This window comes from Bubalus bubalis, chromosome 20 (genome assembly GCF_019923935.1).
Source record: "Bubalus bubalis isolate 160015118507 breed Murrah chromosome 20, NDDB_SH_1, whole genome shotgun sequence".
In the NCBI taxonomy this organism is placed as follows: Eukaryota; Metazoa; Chordata; class Mammalia; order Artiodactyla; family Bovidae; genus Bubalus; species Bubalus bubalis.
This window is the reverse complement of record NC_059176.1, coordinates 10,951,640-10,968,410: the sequence shown is the minus strand read 5'-3', so window position 1 is coordinate 10,968,410 and position 16,771 is coordinate 10,951,640. Positions and strand designations below refer to the sequence as shown.

At 47.4% G+C, this 16,771-nt stretch overlaps 1 protein-coding gene across 10 annotated transcripts in view; it reads right to left on the bottom strand.

Annotated features, from left to right (window-relative positions):
• The window catches only part of LOC102411401 (serpin A3-6), a 43,662-nt gene extending 28,095 nt beyond the window's left edge, over positions 1–15,567 (bottom strand). For 7 of the 10 annotated variants that reach the window (XM_025271428.3, XM_044933296.2, XM_044933298.2 and 4 more), the window contains exons 1-3: positions 5,045–5,193; positions 2,364–2,999; positions 116–389 (exon numbers count right to left, since the gene is read on the bottom strand). In XM_025271428.3, the coding sequence (XP_025127213.3) occupies positions 116–389; positions 2,364–2,999; positions 5,045–5,135 (1,001 nt within the window). In that variant the 5' untranslated portion in view covers positions 5,136–5,193. Of the gene's footprint in view, positions 1–115; positions 390–2,363; positions 3,000–3,529; positions 3,680–4,728; positions 5,025–5,044; positions 5,194–15,428 lie in introns of those variants that run through there. The other 3 variants (XM_025271427.3, XM_044933294.2, XM_025271431.3) reach the window with 3 other exon arrangements.
• Positions 15,568–16,771: the final 1,204 nt, after the last annotated feature.

Genomic DNA, 16,771 nt, shown 5'->3' with positions numbered 1-16,771 from the left:
GTCCCCAGTCCCACACATTCCTGAGGCCCTGTTGCTGGGGGTCAGGAGTCCAGGAAGAGGGGGAAGGACCGAGAAGGCAGGTGAACCCACAGCTCCGGGTCCTGGGGACAGTCACCTGGGCTGCAGGGAGTTTCGCCACCTCGTCAGCGTCTCCGGGGTCAGCTTGGCTTCCAGGTGCTGCATTTTGCCCTCGTCGGGGAGGATGAAGAGGGCGCTGTCGTTGCTGCTGTACGTGAGCTCCACCAGCGTGCAGCCCAGCTCCTCGTCCCTGAAGTAAGGGGTCACCAGGCTCCCAATGCTCATCATGGGCACCTCCACTGTCTTGTTCTCGCTCACGTGGAACTCTGCCTGCTCAGTGAGCTTGGGGTCAAAGGGGATCTTCCACCTGGCTGGAGACGGGCGGACAAGTGAGGAGTCTGTGAGTGCAAGTCTCTCCCTCCTCAGCCCTGCCTGCGCCAGCAGCGCCCCACACCACATGCCTCTGGGGGTGGGCCTGCCAGCTGTGCACGTACACCTGGGAAGATGGGTAAGCCCTTGGGGATGGGGTGAACCCCGCAGGTCAGGATTGAGAAGGGGGGCATGAAACAAAGCTAGTTAGTTGTGCTACATGCAAAGTCAACCTGAAATGTGGAGGGCAAGTGAGAGATGGCGATGAGGCTGGGCCTGGGGAGATATGGGACCTCCTGGTCCTTCAAGGGAACAAGTGACCAGGGGTTAGTTGTTGGCTTTATAGGGAGGACACACGTCCCCACGGCCTTGTGAGCCCAACTGGAGCAGGAGCCACACGGGGACCCAGAGGGCAGGGTGGGGTCAACACAAGTCTCCACCCAGGAGAATGAGTCTCTTGCTGAGGCAGGGACTTCTATGGGAGATTAGGGCTCTGGGGTGTGTATCCATCCCCACCTCCTTCTTTGATTCCATCCCTGCCTGTGTCCCCATGGGGAGAGGCAGGAGCAGACAGAGAGGGTGCCCCTGGGGAGGAGATTTTAGAGGAGAAATTCTCAAGATGGAGTGGGTTGTTAGGAGAAGAAAGCATGCGAGATACAGGTAACAAACACGGCACATCATGCCTGGATTCCTTTTCCAAGGAAATGCCATCCCGTGCCTTTATTTACAGATGAAAACACAGATGAAGGAAGGGTACCCCTGGACTCATCCAGGAGCCCCTAACTCAGGGCTAACTTGTCCGCCACAGCTAGGGTCTATTAGACACCTGACCATTTCATGATTCAATGATAATTTTTTGTGCCTTATCTATTCTGAGTCCCTTTTGCACTGTTGGCTCCCTGGGTGAAGTCTTTCTGCCTTCACTCTAACTCTTATGAATCTCCTGGCTGAGGTTTGCCATAGCAACTTGCTATCAATGGGACTGCGCATGGGACCAGCTAGAATCTGGAAAGATATTGTGCCCCGGAGGGAGTTTCAAGAGGGAGGGAACATGTGTATACCTATGGCTGATTCATAATGATGTTTGGCAGAAACCAACCCAATTCTGTAAAGCAATTATCCTTCAATTAAAAAATAAATGAATTAAGAAAAAGAAGATATTGTGGCCCAGATATTGTCCAACCCCAAGACTTTCCCCAGATGTGGTCTTGCCTCAAGATAGCAGAAGCCCACCACTGAAGAATCTTGAGATGGCCAGGCTGCTCAGAGGCTGTCTCACTGTGAAGATGGCCACCAGCCCCACCTCAACCCCCAGAGACAAGGTCTGTTTAGAGGGACTCCACGTCTGACACAGCCCCCAGTGTGTGGAGCCGAGGCCTTCCTGAGCGTGTCCTAAAGTGTCTCATCAGGAAGGAAGCTGGAGTCCCCATCCCCCACGGGATAGATCTGAAAGGAAAGCTCTCCTTCTTTTGGCAGGCAGGCAAGTTTAACTCAGAATAAAGTCTCCCTCTGGGACTTCTCTGGTGGTCCAGTGGATAAGAATCCATCTTGCAATGCAAAGGACACAGGCTCAACCTCTGGTCAGGAAATAAGATAACACACGCCTCCAGGCAAAGCCAGCCTGCCACAACTGCTGAACCTGCCTGCCACAACTGTAGAATCTGCCTGCTGCCACAAAAGATCCCACGTGCTGTGACTAAGAACCAAGGCAGTCAAACAAATAAATAAATAAAAAAAGCATCCCTCTGCCTCACATAAGGGAATCACTGCTCTACAATGAGAAAAGCAATTTGGAAAAAGCTAAAATAGACAAAGACTATGGTCAGAGTGGGCCTTGGTGTTTAAGCCCCCCAAGCCACGAGGAGATTTCTCTATAGTGGGTTGCTGGTAACATAGTTGGCTGAGCTGGGTTAGAAATGATACTGAAGCCTGAGAACTATATGTGCGTCTCCCCCAACCCCAATCCAGGTATTCACCTTTAAAGTAGATGTAATTCACCAGGATGATCTTCGTGAGGGAGTCAAGGTTCTTGAACAAGTCTTCAATTTTCCCCTGGGTTTTATTCTTCACATAGTCATTGATGAGCTTCATGGCAGCATTGGAATCGTTGAACTCAGTGGGGAAGGCCTCGGAGGAGTACAGCACCCGGGTGTCTTCCCTGAACTTGTCCAGAAGCGTCAGCTGCTCCTGCACAAACATGGCGTTGCCCACGCTCAGCTGCAGCTCATTGCTGGGTCGATGGAGCGTCTGCAGGATGTGCTGGAAGCCCCGGTGGATTTCTGTCTCGGGGGTCTCTGTGAGGTTGAACTTGAGACCTTCCAGGATCTCCGTCAGGGTGGAGCCACGGGCCCCCAGGGACAGGAAGCCCAAGGCTATGGAGACACTCAGAGGGGAGAAGATGATGTTCTTATTGAGGTTTTCCAAAGCCAACTGCTTGTAGAGGCTGAAGGCGAAGTCAGTGTTGCTGGAGGCTAATGAGTGGTCATCCACAGACGTCCCATTGTGCTGTTCTTCTAGGGTCACATTCTCCGGGAGGCAGTGGACCCTGGAGCACAGTCCAGCCACCAGGAGCCCCAGAGCCAGGAGAGGGGACATTCTCTCTGCCCTCATGTCTGAAAAGCAAAGCTCCTTTCAGTCTCCACCTGTCAGATGATGTCCCAACCCCTACCCTCTATCCCCCGTGGTCTCTGTTCTCTTGCCCTGCTGCTCTGGGACCTTTCAGGGGTAGGCACCTTGCTGGGCTCCCAACACACGAGGAGGCTCTTGGGCTCCCTCTCACCCTTTGATCAAGGGCTGTGATCGTTAGCAATTTCCCCAGTGGAGAGACTGGGCACAGAGAGGGGAAGGGGCTTTTCCAAGGTCACACAGCAAGCAGTGGAGTACTAAGGGTGAGGAGCCTGGGGTGCCTGGCTCCAGGGTGGGGAAGCTGGTGATGGGTGTGAGGTGCTGTCCAGCAAGAACCCATCTCCCTCTTCCCGGGAGCTGACACTGTCAGAGGGGCCTAGGAAGCAGGGCTCCTTTCCCACCGTGTCCCCTCTCTGTCCCCCCAGGAAGGAGCCCTGCACTGATCAGAGGACACAGCACCTCTCCCCGTCTCTGAGGACAAGGGTGTGACCTCAGGGAGGCTCTCCCGTCGAGATACCTGGTCGCAGTGAGCGTTCAGGAGAGAGGCCGCCACAGGCAGTGGGAGCCGTGCTGGAGCCTGGCTGCCCTGAGGAGGGCTGGTGTAAAGCTCAGCCTCTGCCATGTGAACACATGGAGGGTGTTTCCATCAAGAACCTGGAAAGGCCTCCTAGTGGGGAGAAGCAGGGTGACCTCAGAGTCTCAGGGACCTGGTCGAGGATTTTGTTTGGACCACTTGTGAGTGCTGTGTGGTGACGAGCAGTGACTGCACCTCTCTGATCCTCAGCTCCCACCTCTGTCCAACACGTGGAATGACTCAGATGACATACAGGATGAGGGTGCTGGGCTCCTAAGAGGAGTTCCAGACGTGTCACCCCCTCCACTGGCCACCCTCTCTAGGACTCTACAAGCCAGACTGTGATCCCTGGGGACAGAGGACCGAGCTACTGCCCAGATGCCTCAGGAGAGACTGAGGTCAAAGCTGTGACCTCAGCAAACAGGACTGTTTCCCTTCGGTCTCTGCCCCTCATCTCAGGGTTCAGAGGAGAGAGCACTGCAGGGGTGGTGAGCGGGGAGGGAAGGCGAGGAGGAGGTGGGAGGGAGGAGCCTGAGCTGAGTCTCAAGCCCAGGGGAAAGGCCTAGGAGCAAGCCTGAGGACAGGGGCAATCAATCTTCCCAAAAGTTTGTGTATGCAGAGCTGATGCAATGGTTTCTTTCACAAAGAATTAAACGTTTTTCCCCAAAATTCTTCCTGGAAAAATAGCTAGCCAGATGCTCCCCTGGTGGGTCAGATGGTAAAGAGCCCGCCTGCCGATGCAGGAGACACGGGGAACATGGGTTTGATCCCTGGGTCAAGAAGATCCCCTGGAGGAAGAAACGGCAAGCCATTCCAGTATTCTTGCCTGGAGAATCCCATGGACAGAGGAGCCTGGTACGCTAGAGTCCATGGGGTTCCAAAAGTGTCGGTCACGACTTGGTAATTAAGCAAGCAAAGCAGCATTTGGCCAGGTTGGAGGGCTGGCTCTGTTTCTGAGCCGTCTGTCTTTTCAGTGCTGGGCAGATTCAGCTCCTGTCTGCTTGCCAGGGTCCCTGGAGAGGCAATGGAGCCCAGAAAACCCCCTGGAGACCCCGCAGCCTCTGCCCAGATGGACCCACTGTACTAATTCCATCCCCAGGGCTCTCTGAGAGCAGCACCCTATGCCAGGCAAGGAGACTCACCTCAGGAGCCATGGGGGAGCTCTGACCTGACGCTGGATGCACAGCTGGATGGGGCACAGCGGGGTTGAATCACAACCCCAAAGACTCAAAAGCAAAAATGCCCCCAGAAGCCATGGTGGCACATCCCTGCCTTTGCAGGATGAAAACAGAGACCCAGAGAGAGGACTGGTCTTCAGAGGGCTCAGAACCCTCCCAGCATCAGACACACATCCTCCTGCCTCCCTCCTGCCTCAGGCTCTACTGACCCCTGACTGAGGCCAGAACCACCCTGGGAAAGGGGTCCCTTGGCTCCCAGTGTGGGAGCATCACGGATTACCTCCCTGCGAGAGTGGGATGTGGACAGTGAATCCAGAGCCGCCGCCTGCCCGGTTGCTGGAGTTATCCGGGTGCTGCTGCCTGTTTATCATGCAAAGCTCTCCTCCCAGGCTTGTGAAATGTTATGTCCTCTGACTGGAAATTCACAGCCTACCATTTCCAATAACAGAGTTTATTAGATCTATTTGAACAACCTAGTTACAGAAACCACTCACTTTTTGTCCCTCCCCACCAGAAAACCTAAACTAAAAATAAACAGAAATTTGCCTTGAGAGTGATTTCTCCCATTTAGGAAAATCCATTGAGGGGTGTGTGAAAGCTCAGAATATATAAAAAGGGACGTTGAAAAATATCTCTGACTCTTTTTCTTTTAAAAAATATATATATTGACTCTTCTTAGTTTTTTTCCCCCCGTTTGTCATATCCTCATTAAAGACCATGTAAAAACCCAGAAAATGGAAAGAATATTTGAAAATATTCCCCAGAGCTGTGTCACTCTGGGACACCTTTGGCTAACACTGCGTTTCTTCTACGACTCACTTGTCTTGATGTGTGTGTGCAAGTGTGGGTGTGTGATCAGGATCCCCAAACACAAACTCAGACAAAATTGAAATGCAGGACCCTTTATGTGAATATGGCTCGATTTGCACGCTGAGATGTGCTCCCATTCCCAGACAGGGCTGTTCCGCCCGAGGGTCCCTTAGAGGGTCAGAAGCGCAAGTGTCGGGGCCTCTGGTATCTGGTGCCATCTGTCTTTGGGCGCCTGCCGTGCTTTGGTTTGTCCCGTTGCCATTCACTATCGGTTCACTTCAAGAGCCGGCTGTCCCTCATTCTTGCCCTTGGGGTCTCCTAGGACACTCTCTGAACTAATCTCAAGCCTTCCTTGTGCTAGCGGCGGAACATCTGCCCCTTCATCTCTTACACTCACAACCATCCGTCCATGAAAGACCACCACAAACCTCTGTTACCCCGAGGGACTCCACCGAACTCCGTTTGGAGATCACTGTGTTAGTGGTGAGAATGTGGCTTTGGCAGAAGATAAACCTGAATCCTGAAAGTCTACTCACCAGCTGTGTGACCTCAAAACCTTTATGGAAACCCTTCCACCTTCATCTTCTCATCTCTAAAGGCAGATGCATTTCCCTGGGAAAGGAGGGGTGTCTTAAAAGGTTAAGTGAAATAATTCTAAATGTAAACTCTGTTAAGACAGGATTTTTCACTTGTTTTGTGCGGTACTGCATCCTTAGAGGACGTAATAAACATTCATTTGACTGTAAGACACTGAGGTGACCAAGGAGAGTTTGATCGCATCTTTCTGAAATGATGCGTCCTTTCAGGCTCCATATATCGCAGAACTGATAATATATATTAAGTTACACACAATCCCTAAGAAACAGTGGCTGAAACAAGGCTGCAGTTTACTTCCCTCTCACGTACTCCAGATGCCGGCAGGGTCTGCAGGAGGACCTGGTGGTTTCACTTTGTCAGGGACCCAGGTTCCTTCCAGCTTGTTGCTCTCCATTACTAAGGTTTGTTTGCCAGGTGGCCCATTGCTGCGTCAACCTTCCAGTTAATGGGAAGTGGGGAAGGGAAAAGCACAACCTTACCTTTGAAAGAAATGTCCTAAATGTTGCCTATGTTATTTCCACTTCTGTTCCATCGGCCATTGCTTGGTCACAGGGCCACACCTAGCTGCAGGGGAGGCTGTTCAGTGCAGCCAACATTCTACATTGTGTAGCCATGTCCCAGATAAACATGCATTACTTTGAGAGAAAATGAGAATGGACATTTTTGTTGTTGTTTTTCAGTTGGCCAGACTTGTCTGACTCTGTAAGCCCACGGACTGCAGCACACCAGGCCTCCCTGTCCCTCACCATCTCCTGAAGTTTACCCAAGTTCATGTCCATTGTACTGATGATGCTATCCAGGCATCTCATCCTCTGACGCCCTCTTCTCCTTCTGCCCTCAGTTTTTCCCAGCATCAGTGACTTTTCCAATGAGTCAGCTGTTCACATCAGATAACCAAAATACTGGAGTTTCAGCTTCAGTATCAGTCCTTCCAATGAGTATTCAGGCTTGATTTCCCTTAAGATTGACTGGTTTGATCTCCTTACTGTTCAAGGGACTCTCAGGAGTCTCCTCCAGCACCACAGTTTGAAGGCATCAATTCTTCAGTGTTCTGCTTTCTTAACTGTCCAGCTCTCACAACAGTACATGACCACAGGGAAGACCATTGCTTTGACTGTATGAACCTTTGGCGGCAGAGTATGTCTCTGCTTTTCAACATACTGTCTAGGTTTGGCATAGCTTTCCTGCCAAGAAGCAAACAGCTTCTGATTTCATGGCTGCAGTCACGGTCCGCAGTGATTTTCTAGCCCAAGAAGAGGAAATCTGACACTACTTTCACCTTTTCCCCCTCTATTTGCCATGAAGTAATGGGGCCAGATGCCATGATCTTAGATTTTTAATATTTAGTTTTAAACCAGCTCTTTCACTCTCCTCCTTCACCCTCATCAAGAGGCTCTGTAGTTCCTCTTTGCTTTCTGCCGTTAGGGTGGTATCATCCACATATCTGAGGTTGTTGATGTTTCTCCCGTCTGTCTTGATTCCAGCTTGTAACTCATCCAGCCCGGCACTTCTCATGAAGGAGTAGGACAGAGCTGTCTGCTCTGTTTGTTTAATCTATATGCTGAGCACATCATGAGAATGGACATTACACATCAGTGCTAATTATTGCCCCAATATTTTCCCCAAGTGTTCCCAAATTCTCTGGCCTCAGGAGAGCCATTATTTTCCTTAAGACTGAACTGACTTAGTCTGAACTCCAGTTGATGTAAAGCTAAAGAATTTTCCGTTTTTCTGAGTGCTGCTGAGAATGTTTGTGGGGGGCTGATTTGTCCTGGATGTCCTCTGTCCCCTGGAGTTCCAGACTAATGCTCCAGGGCCATCATCTCTCAGCCTCTCCCTGAGCTCCTATAGTCCTCATTAGTCTCAGTTCAGTTCAGTCGCTCAGCTGTGTGCTACTCTTTGCAACCCCATGGACTGCAGCATGCCAGGCTTCCCTGTCCATCGCCAACTCCTGGAGCTTACTCAGACTCATATCCATTGGTGATGGCATCCAACCATCTCATCCTCTGTCATCCCTTTCTCCTCCTGCCTTCAATCTTTCCCAGCATCAGGGTCTTTTCCAATGAGTCAGTTTTTCACTGGAGAAGGCAATGGCACCTCACTCCAGTACTCTTGCCTGGAGAATCCCATAGGCAGAGGAGCCTAGTAGGCTGCCATCCATGGGGTCTCAAAGAGTCGGACACGACTGAGCGACTTCACTTTCACTTTTCACTTTCACGCATTGAAGAAGGAAATGGCAATCCACTCCAGTGTTCTTGCCTGGAGAACCCCAGGGATGGGGGAGCCTGGTGGGCTGCTGTCTATGGGGTTGCACAGAGTCAGACACGACTGAAGTGACTTAGCAGCAGCAGTTCTTCACATCAGGTGGCCAAAGTATTGGAGTTTCAACTTCAACATCAGTCCTTCCAAAGAATAGTCAGGACTGATTTCCTTGAGGATCGATTGGAAGTCCAAGGGACTCTCAAGAGTCTTCTCCAACACCACAGTTCAAAAGCATCAATTCTTTGGAACTCTGCTTTCTTTATAGACCAGTTCTCACATCCATACATGACTATTGGAAAAACCATGGCACTGACTAGATGGACCTTTGTTGGCAAAGTAATGTGTCTGCTTTTTAATATTCTGTCTAGGTTTGTCATAGCTTTTCTTGCAAGGAGCAAGTGTCTTTTAATTTCATGGCTGCAGTCACCATTTGCAGTGATTTTGGAGCCAAAAAATTAAAGTCTGTCACAGTTACCCCATCTATTTGCCATGAAGTGATGGGACCGGATGTCATGACCTTAGTTTTCTGACTGTTGAATTTTAAGCCAACATTTTCACTCTCCTCATTCATTTTCACCAAGAGGCTCTTTAGTTCTTCTTTGCTTTCTGCCTTAAGGGTGGTGTCATCTGCGTGTCTGAGGTTGTTGATGTTTCTCCCGGCAATCTTGACTCCAGCTTACTGGTCTGCTTTGTTTAAAAAAAAAAAAATTTTTTTTATTTAAAAATATATATTTATTTACTTTGCTACAGAGGGTCTTAGTTGCCACCTGCAGGGTTTTTGATACTGGCTTTTTCTTCAATTCCACATGCACTGTTTCTGCAAGGATGGTCATGGAACTCTGTTTTCTAGGTACTGATGAGAATATAAGAAAATTATGATACAGAAGAGATTTGAGATTGGTTCTTCCTCTGTGTGAAGTAAAAGAAAGCATTTCTCCCAGAATGCATGGAGGGTCTTGTCCAAGACAGAGACCAACTTCCGCTCCATAGAAAGAAAGCTCCACAGATTTTTTTTTTTAATATTCATTTTTGTCCTTGTTACCCATGGACGGTATAGGTTACAAGCACATTTGTAATATTGCTCATTCCTTTATTCCATCTGTTCTGGGAGGGACAGATCTTATTTCCCTGTCTAGGCATTGAACCTAACTGCCAATCCATCAAGGGTTAGAGGCTAGAAGCAAAGTTCTCTGATTTTGTACCCTATTTGAAAGCAAAACTGTTTCAATGAGGCAAAACCTGCCAAACAGGTACAAGTTTGTTATTCAAGACATAGTGCAGTGTATGGGGGAGCACACAGAGAAGCCATTTCTTTAATTCAGAAGCAGGACAGAAATACACACCTGGAAAGAAGTGGCAGCATCCTGAATGAGAAGCGAAATAAAAAGGTGATTTAAATCACTTATACAGGACAGGCCTTCTGGATCTTTGTTTACACTTAGCCAGTTATGTTGTTTCTTTTTTCACACCAGACTGGGTCCTTGGTCCCTCCCCAAGATGCATGCTCAACGTTTTGCTAAGACAGATCCCACTGAAAAGGCCTCTGGGTGCATGTCCACACTTATTGTGGGGTAGGGGCCCCTCCTTTTTGACCTCCAAGAAGCCTTTCTGCGCATATGCAGAGAGGGAAGTCTTCCTGGACCTCTGAGTGGACACCTTATCTCTTTAGTTCAGCAGAGCTCAGCTTCTGCTGGTAGCTTTGTCCTTGGAGTGTCTGGGTGAGAACAAAGCTTGAATTTTACTCCACTTGACAAACCCCAGCTATGTAGCCCAGGACCCATCATCTCCTACCTCACTTCTTTTATCTGACAAATATTTACAAAAGGTGATTTCATGAGCCAGGCTTTCACCTAGAAACTGGGCATCCAGGAGGGAACAAAACAGGGCTCAAGGTGAGTCATCTCTCTAGTTCTGGAATATCATCCTTAATGGAGTTGGGGTCCATAATCCAGATGTGTTCTGTAAAAGGCCAGATAGCAACTATTTTACATTTTAAAGCCACATTCAGTCACCTTCTCTCTTCCCCCGCTTCCTCTCCCTTCTCCTTTTGTTTTAGCAAACTTTTCAAATCAAAGTTAAATGTAACTTTAAAATATTTTCATAATAGAATTTATAATATCAGATCAGATTAGTCACTCAGTCATGTCCGACTCTTTGCCACCCCATGAATCGCAGCACGCCAGGCCTCTCTGTCCATCACCAACTCCCGGAGTTCACTCAGACTCACCTCCATCGAGTCAGTGATGCCATCCAGCCATCTCATCCTCTGTCGTCCCCTTCTCCTCCTGTCCCCAATCCCTCTCAGCATCAGAGTCTTTTCCAATGAGTCAACTCTTCGCATGAGGTGGCCCAAGTACTGGAGTTTCAGCTTCAGCATCAGTCCTTCCAAAGAAATCCCAGGGCTGATCTCCTTCAGAATGGACTGGTTGGATCTCCTTGCAGTCCAAGGGACTCTCAAGAGTCTTCTCCAACACCACAGTTCAAAAGCATCAATTCTTTGGCACTCAGCCTTCTTCACAGTCCAACTCTCGCATCCATACATGAGCACAGGAAAAACCATAGCCTTGACTAGACGGACCTTTGTTGGCAAAGTAATGTCCCTACTTTTGAATATGCTATCTAGGTTGGTCATAACTTTCCTTCCAAGGAGGAAGTGTCTTTTAATTTCATGGCTGCAGTCACCATCTGCAGTGATTTTGGAGCCCAGAAGAATAAAGTCTGACACTGTTTCCACTGTTTCCCCATCTATTTCCCATGAAGTGATGGGACCAGATGCCATGATCTTCGTTTTCTGAATGTTGAGCTTTAAGCCAACTTTTTCACTCTCCACTTTCACTTTCATCAAGAGGCTTTTGAGTTCCTCTTCACTTTCTGCCATAAGGGTGGTGTCATCTGCCTATCTGAGGTTATTGATATTTCTCCTGGCAATCTTGATTCCAGCTTGTGTTTGTTCCAGTCCAGCATTTCTCATGATGTACTCTGCATATAAGTTAAATAAGCAGGGTGACAATATACAGCCTTGACGAACTCCTTTTCCTATTTGGAACCAGTCTCTTGTTTCATGTCCAGTTCTAACTGTTGCTTCCTGACCTGCATACAAATTTCTCAAGAGGCAGATCAGGTGGTCTGGTATTCCCATCTCTTTCAGAATTTTCCACAGTTTATTGTGATCCACACAGTCAAAGGCTTTGGCATAGTCAATAAAGCAGAAATAGATGTTTTTCTGGAACTCTCTTGCTTTTTCCATGATCCAGCAGATGTTGGCTATTTGATCTCTGGTTCCTCTGCCTTTTCTAAAACCAGCTTGAACATCAGGAAGTTCACGGTTCACATATTGCTGAAGCCTGGCTTGGAGAATTTTGAGCATTACTTTACTAGCGTGTGAGATGAGTGCAATTGTGCAGTAGTTTGATCATTCTTTGGCATTGCCTTTCTTTGGAATTGGAATGAAAACTGATCTTTTCCAGTCCTGTGGCCACTGCTGAGTTTTCCAAATTTGCTGGCATATTGAGTGCAGCACTTTCACAGCATCATCTTTCAGGGTTTGGAATAGCTCAACTGGAATTCCATCACCTCCACTAGCTTTCTTCATAGTGATGCTTTCTAAGGTCCACTTGACTTCACATTCCAGGATGTCTGGCTCTAGGTCAGTGATCACACCATTGTGATTATCTGGGTCATGAAGATCTTTTTTGTACAGTTCTTCTGTGTATTCTTGCCACCTCTTCTTAATATCTTCTGCTTCTGTTAGGTCCCATACCATTTCTGTCCTTTATCGAGCTCATCTTTGCATGAAATGTTCCTTTGGTATCTCTGATTTTCTTGAAGAGATCCCTAGTCTTTCCCATTCTGTTGTTTTCCTCTATTTCTTTGCATTGATCGCTAAAGAAGGCTTTCTTATCTCTTCTTGCTATTCTTTGGAACTCTGCATTCAGATGTTTATATCTTTCCTTTTCTCCTTTGCTTTTCACTTCTCTTCTTTTCACAGCTATTTGTAAGGCCTCCCCAGACAGCCATTTTGCTTTTTGCATTTCTTTTCCATGGGGATGGTCTTGATCCCTGTCTCCTGTACAATGTCACAAACCTCATTCCATAGTGCATCAGGCACTCTATCTATCAGATCTAGTCCCTTAAATCTATTTCTCACTTCCATTGTATAATCATAAGGGATTTGATTTAGGTCATACCTGAATGGCCTAGTGGTTTTCCCTACTTTCTTCAATTTAAGTCTGAATTTGGCAATAAGGAGTTCATGGTCTGAGCCACAGTCAGCTCCCGGTCTTGTTTTTGCTGGCTGTATAGAGCTTCTCCATCTTTGGCTGCAAAGAATATAATCAATCTGATTCCGGTGTTGACCATCTGGTGATGTCCATGTATAGAGTCTTCTCTTGTGTTGTTGGAAGAGGGTGTTTGCTATGACCAGTGCATTTTCTTGGCAAAACTCTATTAGCCTTTGCCCTGCTTCATTCTGTATTCCAAGGCCAAATTTGCCTGTTACTCCAGGTGTTTCTTGACTTTCTACTTTTGCATTCCAGTCCTCTTTAATGAAAAGGACATCTTTTTGGGGTGTTAGTTCTAGAAGGTCTTGTAGGTCTTCATAGAACCGTTCAACTTCAGCTTCTTCAGTGTTACTGGTTGGGGCATAGACTTGGATTACTGTGATATTAAATGGTTTGCCTTGGAAACAAACAGAGATCATTCTGTCGTTTTTGAGATTGCATCCAAGTACTGCATTTCGGACTCTTTTGTTGACCGTGATGGCTACTCCATTTCTTCTGAGGGATTCCTGCCCGCAGTAGTAGATATAATGGTCATCTGAGTTAAATTCACCCATTCCAGTCCATTTCAGTTCGCTGATTTCTAGTAAAATATAATTATTAGCTTGTTAGATACACAGAAACAATCTGTAGGGAGCTTTGGCCAGGGACCTGGTTTTACTGGGAGGTGGTCAGAGCCCCAGAGTCCACAAAATCTGGACTCTGGATGTGAAGAAGCTTTTCCCTGCGGTAGTTCAGGCTCACATCAGGGCTTTCAGCCATGCATGTTATGGGGTTTTGGTGTATTTCTTTGCCCCTCCTCCAGCTCCCCATTCCATCCCACCCTCGTTGCAACTGCAGGGAACCCTTCCCCAGTGGAATCTTCTCATTCTCTGCCTTCTTGTCTCCTTCTTGCTCTTCTTCTATGGCCTATTGGTCCTGAAAAATCCTCTGCTTCCTTCTTTTTCCCCAGCCCCCTTCTCCTAGCTCCTGAGCAGGTAGTCAGATTGCCAATCATCTGTTCAGTCCCACAAGGCTTCAGATGGGACTCTCTGGGTGGGGCCAGGTGGCTGCTGCTTATTCCACAGGCAGAAAATCTACTAGATAATCCCCCGTGGGCCACAAATGACTGCCTCTTTGTTTAGGTATGATTCCAATTCATGTTGATGATTTTGATTATTACATCTTCATCAGTGTCAATCTCCAGGGAAGGGACTTGGGAGGAAGGAAAAATTTCAATCTTTCCCAGGTGGTGCCATGGTAAAGAGTCTACCTGCCAGTGCAGGAAATGCAGGAGATGTGGGCTTCCAGGGTCTGGAAGATCCCTGGAGGAGGGCATGGCACCCCACTCCAGTACTCTTGCCTGGAAAATCCCATGGACGGAGGAGCCTGGTGGGCTGCAGTCCATGGGATCGCTAAGAGTCGGACACGACTGAGCGACTTCACTTTCACTTTTCACTTTCATGCATTGGAGAAGGAAATGGCAACCCACTCCAGTGTTCTTGCCTGGAGAATCCCAGGGACGGCGCAGCCTGGTGGGCTGCCATCTATAGGGTCGCACAGAGTCAGACACGACTGAAGCGACTTAGCAGTAGCAGCAGCAGCAGCTAGGCAGAGGACAAGATGGCTAGATAGCATCACTGACTCAATGGACATGAATGTGAGCCAACTCTGGGAGATGGTGAAGGACAGGGAAGCCTGGAGTGCTGCAGTCCATGGGATCGCAAAGAGTTGGACCCAACTGAGCAAATGAACACACATAGTTAGGCTGAGTCTGTTGTCCCTGGGGCTGAGCAAGAATATGGAAGCCAGAGAACAAAGAACTACCCAGGAATCTCCAAGAGGTGGCACTCAACACAACAGTGTAGCAAGAGAGAATGCTGCTCCTTTCATCTTTATATCTAAGAAAACCCAGGGCCTGAGTGGTGTGTAAGCTCCTATGGCTGCTTATACAAATTGCTACATACTGGGTGACTTGAAACACAGCCTCTAGGGCAGCCTCCACTCCTTGCTTCTTGCACGTGCTGCTGGCTGCCAATACCCCTTGACTTGAGGGTAGAGCCCTCCCATCTCTTCCTCCATAGTCACACCGATTTTCCTTTTCTCTGGGTTGATTCTCTTTTGAACCAATCTCTTACAAGGACTCTTGTGATAACTCTGAAGTTTCACATGGACAATCCAGGATAAACTCCCTATCTTCCATCTCAAGATCCTTCAGTTAATCACATCTGCAAAAATCCTGCCACCCTTACATCTTTTATTTTCTTCTGCTCTAGAGGTAACATTCACAAATTTCAAAGGATTCAAATCTGGATATATTTTGGTGAGCCAGTTTTCAGTCTACCACAAGGGACAGCAAAGAAAAACAATTGAAATAAGGAACTCTCAAATGTTTCATAAAGGCAGGAGCAAGAAGAATGAGAGAGACACAGAAAGAGAGAGAGACTGAGAAAGAAAAATAGGGTTAAGTATTGTTGATGGTCTCATCTTATTAGGGTGAGAAAAAGGCATGGGATTTGGGACAGGTGGAGCTTAATATAAATTGGTGGGTAAAAAATAGTATATTTTGATTGGAATAAAGAGTTGGTATCTAATTTCCTGCCAGGGTCCAGCCCCGGTAGGATCCAGGGAATCCCTCAGGATGACGGCACCGGCAATAAGGAAAGTAAAAGGGGAGAGAAAGAGGCTTGATCTTCCTTCGTTTACACAGAAAGCCAATAAAACTGACACGGAACTTACTCTGTTCACGGAGGCCGCAGGCGCCCTCTCGGTGGAGTGAGGACGCAGGACGCCCTCTCCCCGGTGAAGACGCAGGGCACCTTCCCGATCGGGTCTTAGAAGCCCAAGCAAAAAAGTGAACTCAGAGAGCCTCTGCACCCCAACGAGTCATCCTGAAAGAAGAACAGAGAGAGAAAGAAAGAAAAGGAAAGAAAGAATGACACGGGGAGACCAAGCTTTGGTGAGCGAGGCCCATAATTTTATTTTCAAAAGGAAATTTTATACTTTGACTTGTACATAGAGGGAAATGAAAGATGCAAAGTTATGCAGAGTCAGCCCAAACATTACATCTGTTTTGTCTTTATTGAAAACAGGATTTTTTCTGCATACCTTTCCCATAAACAATGTTGTATACATTATCTTCTGGCCTTGGAGGCCTGTGGACATTTTATGACCCTTTTTTGATAAAGGCTGCTCAACCAGAATACTTATTTTCCCTTGAAGTGTTTTTTCTTTATATTTCTAATCTATGTCAGCCTCAGAAAGTGCTAAACAGAGTTACATTCTCACAGAGCAAAGGTGCAGTGAGTTACAACAAAGAAAGAGCCAGTTAGCTCAAAGGTCTGATGTGGTTAATTTCAAGGCTGCTACTTGTTTTTTTTACATTCCAACTATGTTAACCAATGCACTCCCAGGTTCACAATGGATAAGGGGTATGGGAACTTGGCAGCAAGCATTGGCTCAACAATGAAATCTTACACCAGCACTATTCTAATCGTTTTTAACTCTTCGAAAGGCTCTATATTTTTAGAATGTTTTAGGCTTCCCATGTCTCTCACAATTGGGAGGCTGTGAACAATCACATTCGTAGCTGCAAGAGCCTGGATAAACCTGTCAGGCAAGCTAGAAAGCCATCAGAGGGGTTTGCATTGAAACACTACTATCATGCCCAGGAGACTTATTAACTAAAGCCCTAAGTTGACTTTTTTCAGAGAAAGGTGGTTGGAAATAGCCCCCTGTTAATGTCAGAAGAGTTGGTGAAAGGCACAAAATAGTAAGACAGACAGATTCTGGTTTTGGGGTAGATGCTCGAGCAGATCCGGGGGTCCCTCGAGTCATGATCTGCCTTGCTCGTCATGGCTCTTCCACATGACCTTGTCATGGGTGGGATCTCCCGTGCTGGCTCCCAGCAATTTCCAAAGATAATTGAGACATACATCCAATTATGGCCATTGAGAAAAAGAACATAAATATTAAAAATATATATAGGTCTATTTTATTCTCCAAATGGTCATTGGCAAAAAAAAAAAAAAAAAAAAAAAAGATAAAAGAATAGAATTTTAGTCAAAGTAGGAAATATATAG